This window comes from Pygocentrus nattereri, chromosome 15, assembly GCF_015220715.1.
Source record: "Pygocentrus nattereri isolate fPygNat1 chromosome 15, fPygNat1.pri, whole genome shotgun sequence".
Lineage (NCBI taxonomy): Eukaryota > Metazoa > Chordata > Actinopteri > Characiformes > Serrasalmidae > Pygocentrus > Pygocentrus nattereri.
The window spans coordinates 29968621-29977371 of record NC_051225.1 but is presented as its reverse complement, the minus strand read 5'-3'; the positions used below and the strand labels follow the sequence as shown (position 1 = coordinate 29977371).

The 8751-nt window shown below is 42.1% G+C and overlaps 1 protein-coding gene across 1 annotated transcript in view; it reads left to right on the top strand.

Moving 5' to 3' along the window:
- Positions 1 to 858: 858 nt before the first annotated feature.
- The window catches only part of ssbp4 (single stranded DNA binding protein 4), a 96793-nt gene continuing 88900 nt past the window's right edge, over positions 859 to 8751 (top strand). Inside the window, exon 1 of the mRNA XM_037545516.1 lies at positions 859 to 914. Within this exon, the coding sequence (XP_037401413.1) occupies positions 859 to 914 (56 nt within the window). The remainder of the gene's footprint in view (positions 915 to 8751) is intronic.

The following is an 8751-nucleotide window of genomic DNA, read 5'->3' as shown; positions in this document are numbered from 1 at the left end:
AAAAGGATACCATTTTAAAATCAAAATTGATAAGTCTAGGAATATTTTTTCAAAATTTAACAGCATAAGGAATCACAACACATAGGACGCAGGAATTACTGGACAAGTTACTCCTCTCTGAGCACTGGGCACAAACATGACCCCTCCATTGCCCCTAAATCCGCCCATGCTGTAATATAATTTGTCTCATCAAGCAGCAGCAAACCAGATTTCATTCATCCTGCTTTAGAGCAGAGGCCTAAATATCGCTATCAAATTCTCAAAGTCACAGACAGAGGCCTGGGGCAGCGCTGTCCTCGGCTCTTATAAATACGGCATCGCACAAATCGGCGTAAATCATTTTGTGTCGTCGACCAGCAAAACGAGCCAGATTCTTACACATCGTGCTCCAGAGCGTGGGCCTAAATTCTGCCATCAAAGTCTCAAAGTCACACATGAAGGCCCGAGGCAGAGTGGTGACTTTTTTTTCCTCATCAGTGCCCCCCCTTCAGTCTAGTAAACAAGGAGTGTGCGTTCCCCTTTAAGAGGCCCCCACCGTCTCCACGGCGGCGGGAGGGAGAGCGCATTCCTGGAACAGCGGCAGAGGGAGAGAAAAAAAATCTTCCAGCGACCTGTTTCAAGTCCCCCCAATAGAAACTGTGCCTGATTTGTGGCCAATGTTGGAGATGTGAAAAAAAAGAAGGTGGGGGGGAGGAGGAGGAGGAGGAGGAGGAGAGGATGGAGGGAGGGAGAGAGAGGAGGAGGAGGAGGAGGGGGGGAGGAAAAACACTAAAGGGGTAGCTATGGAGATATAACGTTTTCCTGGCTGCTTTCTTTGACAGGTGTTGAGTGGGTAAAAGTCTTAAAACAGAATCCAGCATGTACGCCAAAGGTAAAGGAGCTGTCGTGCCCTCTGATAGCCAAGCGAGAGAAAAGTAAGTGAACTGCGCGCTGTTTTAACGCTAACGTTAACGGAGCTCTAACTTTCTGAAGTGCTGCTACTATTGTTTGAGGGGGGTTTCTTACAGTAACGCGCTCGCGCGCCCCGGGGGTGGCTCGCTCCTGCCCCCGGCTCGGCTCTTTAACTTTTTTTGAAACCTGGCCGGATTGAAACTCGTTGTTGTGTTTGTTTTCATTCTGAGCGCTTCGTTACGGTGTGAGAACTACTTGACGGAGACTTCGTTCGCGCTGTCCGGTGAATTGGGTCTGGGCTGAAGTTGCAGGCTGGGCTCGGTGGTAGTTGTGAGCGGCTGTGCTGGTTCGGTCCACAGCGCTGAACTTAACCAGCGTGCTGAGAAACGCGGACGGCTCGTTTGTTGTGTTTTGTGGAGTTACGAGCCATCGCGGCGATTTCGCTTCAGTTTTAAGACGTGGTTCAAAGTTCGGGCGATGGTTTACAGTCAGTCTCCCTGCAGCCGATAACGCCGAACTACGATACCGTCACTATCTCTCGCCTCTCCGGGGAAGAAACGTCCACCTTACTGCGGGGAGCGGGCTGAGACTCTCAGGGCTCGGGCTGGTGGAGTCGTAGCCGGGCTGGTAGTGAAGATGAGCCCTTGCTGGGCTGTGGGCTGTGCTGATATTTAAAGGTGTGCTTTGAGACCCGCGGATGTCTTTCTGGGGGTTTTGGGCATCATTCGGCTGTTCAAATACGTTCCCGTGACGAGCTACTTACACGTGTGGCTGTAAAACACAAAGCAGCGCCGAAGTTGTCGAAAGTTGAAACTTGTAAAGTAGCTAAAAGGTTTCAGTAGGAATCGCGGAAAGTTCTGCTAAACGGTCTCTGGGCTTATCTAATGTAGTTAGCGCCGTGGAAAGCGTGCAGCCACAGACGTCTCTCAGACGTTTTCTCAAATGAATGAATTAGCATTTCCCTCAGTCGTTTACAAAACTTCTAGTAACGTCTGAAAGGAAAAGGGGCAGAAACCTGGAGATAAGTAGGCTTAGTTTTTGTATTTGACTTGCGTATGTTTTACATTGCATCTCTCTCTCTCTCTCTCTCTCTCTATATATATATATATATACATATATAGGTGTGTGTATGTATGTCTTAGAGGTGGTGCTGTGTATCGTATGGTGTATTATCACGATTTACGATTATCACGATTTTTACAATATGTAATGTGTCATGATTGTCTGTAAGTCAGAACAGAGCAAGTAATGCCACAATAAAATACTACCATAAACTATGAATGCAATTAGTTGTATTCAGTATTTCACAAACATAATTGAACAGGACTAATTATGCCCTCTTTACAATCAAATATGCTGGGAAGTGATTTTTGAGGGACTATCGATATTCATGATATGTGTAGAAAAGCATAATGGGACATATCGTGATGTATATATATATCCCCCTTCAATTTTATATATGTGTCCCTCAAAAAGTCCCACAATGTGCCGATAGACTCCACCTGTGTAGAGGTGAATCACCTGTTTTGACTTCGTCTGTGAGGATAAGTGCGTCTCTTCCATAGGATGAAGGAGAAGGAAAGATCCAAAATGATCAGGAAAGGCTGTTTGAATCAGACCGGGGATCTAATCACACATTTGGGGAAGGGTTTGCCTCTGCGAGCGCTCGGTGGAGTTCAGTACTGTTGATCATACAGAAACCGACAATCATATGAAAGCACGGCACATGGCTTGGATCAACTGGTCCCTCCAAACCTGCTGCTGGACAAGGCCACTGATCTGGGAAGCTACTGTGAAGTCAGCTGTGACTTTGAACACAAGTTACAGAAGTTAGCAAAACGTCACAGATAAGATACCTGTGTCTAATGAGGAACATTTTGACTCGTGTCTTTTATGTGGTGCTATTTAACAGCCTAAAAATGGCACGGCATTGCCAACATGAAGTGAGGCAGTGGTCATGCCTTTCAGGATCGATGGGAATGTGGACGGTACACAGATCTCACATCCCTGTGGTAGAAACTGCAAGTCTGTGGCCAGAGTTCAGAAATGGTGTATTTTTTCACATTTACAGCCTACATTAAAACAGCTTGAAGGATTGGGCAAATATTTCTGCATGATGATGAGCAAAGTTAATAGGTCCAGAAAAAATAGCAGATGTTGTAGATGCTTAAGGAGGTTTCAACAGACTGGTGACACAGAGTGTTGGATGCTTAACCGTGAGAACTTTTTAAAATGCTTTATTAGTTGATTTTGTCTTTATGGGGAGACTTTGGAGAAGAAGTTGTTAGTCAAATATGACATTTTCCAGCCAGATGCATCCAAAGCCACACAATACTGGATAAAAAATAGTGAATGTAAGGGTGACCACATTCGTGGTACTGTTGTAGAGCATGCATTGTAGTTGCATTCTTAGTAGGGAGATGACCCAGTGTGGGAAATATAGGCCAGTGCTGATGTCCAAAATCTTTGATGTGTGTGTCAGACAGTGCTGATACAGAAATATTAATCGAATGTTCTTGATAGTGGATTAGCAGTATGGAGGAATATAATAGAAACATAATTTATATTATATAACATAGTTATTTATATTGATTGAACGAGGTAAAATGAATTAAAATGTAGATATTTAGTGCAGTAGCCATATATATGTATTTATATGTGTTTATCACTAAGCACTATGTTTCATGATTAAAACATCAAAATATCAACTACAATATCAATTTTTATTGTAGTAATGCAATATTAATTACAATAAAAAGTTTAATTGGGCTATTTTGGTTCTGTTTGGCTTCTCTTACAATTACACCAAAGGCAACAATCCATGATAAATTTTAACATGTATTATGTGTTTATTTTTCAACACAGTCTGAATCACCCATAAAATGCCCCACATTGCACTTAAAGGGCCATTCCAGCTTAAAACTTGAATTTATTAGAATTCATTATTTTGATCATCATAATCTTGCCTTAATAGAATTCATACTTTTCTATTGTTTTCATGTTTCTGTCCATCATAGTTCTGTCACTACAGCACCCAGCATGATTTATGCAAATACCTCATGCAACCATTGGGATTCCCTATAGCACTCAACAAATACTGACTCTTAGACACAGATTAGTGATGTAGCACTAACCGCAGCTGGTTGACTAAAGAATAATTCAGACGGCTTGTGAATAAAAAATCAAACAGCCTGTGCGCACCGGAGAACTTGTGGTCATTCAGAGTTTACTTCCACCTTCTGGATACATCATCAGAAGGGGGTTTTCCTAGTTATCGAGCCAGGAAATCTCTATAAGCTGATGCAGCACTGTTATAAAAGGCGAGTAGGCATGTTTACACCGGATGTAGCAGTGGTCACATTTTTCATTTTGGCCACAGTGCCCCTTTAACTACCTTCAAAATCGTTGTTGATATGTAACACCAGCACCAGCATGCAGGTATAGATGATACATCGCCCAGCAGTATGTTAGATAACAGTCGAAGGCCTTTTACTCAGTGTCACTTTATCCCAAAGATCTACTGATGAGTGACAGATAAACCTTCACTTCATACACAGAACTCATTCCCAACCTGTTCTCTTCAGCTGAAGAACCCTCAGAACATACCCTTCAGCTGAAGAAGGCATGAGGCATCACTTGTAATAACCCTTTATTTAATGGACATGTATAATGAGACTGTAAAGCATGAATGAAAGGAGCAGTGCTTTTTGCAGCTATTTTATCGTTCATTTCAGAGTCACGGTTAAGCCTGGGGGACAAAGTGGGGTCCAAAGGGAAAGCCTCATACGACATTTGAATAAGTTTAGATTCGGAAAACAGCGCAGCAGATTTCATTGTGAATGATAGCGGTCTATCTTCACATTAAATGAAGGTATTAGATAGTATGAGCTCTGTGGTGTTGAAGGATGTTGAATGGGTTGATTTGACATTTTATCTGAACAGCAGCTTTACAGTAGCACAGGTGAGAACAAGGTAAGCCTTCAGATTGTCTACCTTCATCATGTCTGAAAGGTTTATTGAAGTTCTTCACTTTCTTCATTCCTCTGTTTGGTTTCTTCCAGTGGAAGTAGTTTTGTAATTTGGACGAGAACACTGTGAAAATGATCACAGCAAGTCAGTTTTTCAAATGTTGAATCAAAAGGTGACTTTGTGCATCCGCCAAGGCTTTTCACAGTAGTCAACAGGCCAGTTATTAAAAAGCTTGTTTCTAGCTAAGTGTTTATAAATACACTAAAGGGGTTAAGGCACCATTCAATGCCGACCTTGGCCCGGAGCAAACGGGAAAATCATTGCTTGAATTGGGCTGATCACTTAACGCTATTAGAGCGGGTGAAATGGTCTTCACCCCTTGCTCAACGGACAAGTGAACAATCCTAACACTCATTTGAATGCTGGTGGATTTTATTAGGTTAAAGGATCGCTCTTTTTCAGGAGAACTTGTGGTGCGCTGTCTTCACTTCAGCATGTAAGTCTAATTAAGACTGGTGAGTGATGTGGAGGCAAAGCATGCAAACGGAGGAGAATTCAGCTCTTGAGTGTGAAGTTGTGCAAAATAGCCTATATTTTGGTAGGAGTCCTTTTTTCTTCCTCTACATCTTGATCACTTTCTTGGGCTTTTCTGTAGAGTTTTACTGGAGGAGTAAAGAGGCAGCGTAGGACTGAATGTATGGTTTTGATTTTCTCCAGATGGTCCTGCCTCCTCCATAGAGGTGTTTTCAGCAACATATAAAGAGAAGTGCACACGCATACAAAAGCACTGTTTTCGCATGAAGAACGTCTGATTTGCCGCGTTTCAGATAAATGTGGTACTCAGACGTAAATGTGGCAGTCAATTAATTTTTCGGATTTCCGTGCCAGTTAAGTTTCTAATCATTTGAATTGCCTCACAAGGGCACTGTTTGACTCCAAATATTTAGATGGCGTGTGCAGAGGGGGCTTTTAGTTTAAGGACTGATTTTGCTTTCCTGTGTTTGTTTGCAGATTTTCTTTTAGGATGGCTCTTGAGACATTTTTCAGAATGATTGATTAATATGGGATACAGCAAGACAACTCATCAACATATAAGTCTGTTTCATCAGCATTGCAACTTTGAGCCAGTCTTGCATTACTTCACTCCAGTGGAATGAAACTATCAGCCTTCAGTTGCCGAACAACTGCTCCGAAAGCTTTAGTCCAAAGACTGAAAATCCCAGGGAATCAAATGCAGCAGAATTTGCAACAGCATAGCGATCGGTCTAGTGAGACAAGGCACAAGGTATGATTAGGGGTGGAGATTAAATTGAAGCATGAATGAATATTTGTATAAGAATTCAGAAAATTCTTAGTAGAATTGTAAATGTCTGAGGTGCTTGTACTAGATTCGTCGGGTGTGTTGAGGGATGGAATAATGATTCCTGATTTATTCTGTGACATTGCACCTTCATTAGTGGGACGTTTTTCAGTACTACTGTTTTTCTTGAAGGAATCAGATGTGAAAGTAAACAGATCACTTCGTTAAGCTATGATATTATATTATAGATGCTCCCATATATTTCTTTGTCATTCTGTTAGTAACTAGACGTTATGTATTTTTCCCCTTTGTGTATATCTCCAAACCCAGCCGTGGTGGTCTTCCTCTCCTGAAGATCTGCGAACTCAACTCTGCGAGTGAATTATTGAAATCAAGACAGGAAGGTTCATTAGTTAGGCTGTCTGTGCTTGAGCTTAGCAAAACCTGCCTCTGCTCCTTTTATGTTTAAAACGAGCCTCAACTGGGAGCCTCAGGCTAGATGTCAGGATGTGTTCTTAGGTTAAGTTAGGAGAAGCCTACCTTGATATGACTGGACACACAGCGAGGAGTCTGTGCTGAGTGTCAGAGCACAAAGCAGGACTAGCTCAGATATTCCTGTCCATCACAGCCATATTGGCATTCAAGCGGCTCTCCACACAACGCTATCGAGGCTGTGATTTATCCTCGTTGCGAAGCTTGTCGAACCAAACAAAGGCCAAAAATGTTGAAAAACTAAGCCTTCGGCACTGCTTACAGGTGCTATTTGAGGCCTGTAAAAAGTTACCATATGTCAAAAGTGTGATGGATTCTCTGCAATCCATTTGACACAACAGTACGTTTTAAACACGGCGTAAATGAAGCAAGACTTTCAGAGAAACTCACCGTTATGTACAGGTGTAGAGTAAAATCTCTAGTGTAAAATATATGTCTACAGAGTTGGATCTAATGCAAATTTAACCTTGCAGGAGTGGTTTTAACACTGGCAATGTTACTGTGGATCCACATGGAGCCCTCTCGAAGTGTGACGACCCTCCAAATCCCTTTTTTCTGACATAGTGACAGAACTGTACTCCAGAGCTAAAATCTTCCTCAGTATGTACCATATCTGAGAACTCTGCAGTACTGCATTAGTCAGAGAGCAGTCAGAACACAATGTTATTCATTTGTAGTACATTTTCTTCCAAAAAGTCATTAAAACATGGGACTCCTAACAACCATGCAAGACCTGGTAGACCACCAGAACTGCCCCCTCAAATAAAGTAGCTTTTAAATTTGAGAGATATGAGACAACCAAGCTCCACTTCTGCTTCAGATATGAAAAATCCACAGATGACTCTGTCCATCCATCATCCACTGTGAGAAGATAACTTAGTACTGTGGGTCTGAAATGATGTGTAGCTGCCAAGAAGCCTCACTGAGAAAAGGAAACAGACAGAAAAGAAGAAATTTAGCAAATTAAACAAAAAGCTGATGGTTTTCTCAAAACAATTGGCTGACCACCCCAGAGTCCAGACCGCAGCATCATTCAGTGCTTTTGGGATTAAGTGAGTGGTGAGAAACCATACATGAAACCAACTGGCTGGAGGTGTGGAAAAATATTCTATAGATTTCTTTGAAAAAGACTGAAAGCAGGCTTCCTGAAAAGAACAGAAGCTGTAATAAAGGTAAAGACTAGATACGACAAATACAGAAAGTATTGCACTTCGTTGTATTTAATGTCCATTTTGGCCAGAAATGAAATAAATTAAAGCTTGGTCCTTTGGCTTCAGGTCATTCAGTAGTGAGAAAACTGAGAATTCGTCTTTTTGTCCATACCAGCTTCATAGTGAGGTCTCTGTGAGACCAAATGCCTGAAATAGCCCAAAGCAAGATGGCTGGTGGATAAACAGAGTGGGATTGCCAGTGTTGGGATGTTTCTGTGGATGTTTCTGTGTCAGCCAGGGATGGGTTCTTCTTGAACGTCTGTCTCACCATGTGGCACTGAACATTCCTTTTTATTGTCTTGCAAGCCAGACTATGCTGGACAAGATCTCTGATCTGGGTTCCTCAGTTTTGATTTTAGATGAGTGTGAAGGCTCTCCAAGATCATAAACAGGATTAACTCAACCCTCTCGGAGCAATCCTGGGTCCAGACTTATACTACATAACTTAATAATTTAATCAATTTGCAGTGTTTTCCATGTGGAGTGTGAAAAATACACCTTAGAATGTGGACATAATAGAACATTAATCAGTTTGGATGCAGTGAATAATTTGCGTAGTGGGTTAAATGCAATGTGGGTACATCGATTCTCAACATGCTGCATAGTTTGAACACTGGCTGCCGTTATTAGCGTAGGAATTCTCCTCATTCTACTTGACTAAGCTGGGTGTTCTACATCATAGCTCCACCTCTGATATTGTCAGTGAAGTTGACTGGTAGTGTCCTACTTTCCCTGTACATTCTTTGATGCAAAAGTGCTCATAGTCCAAGTGCTCTCACCTTCTCTGCTAGAATACGACATCCAGTTGAACAGCATTTTTTCCACCTGAGCACCCTGGACTGACCCGGTAATAGAGGGACTAGTGTGAGGTGAAAAAAGAGAAATAGG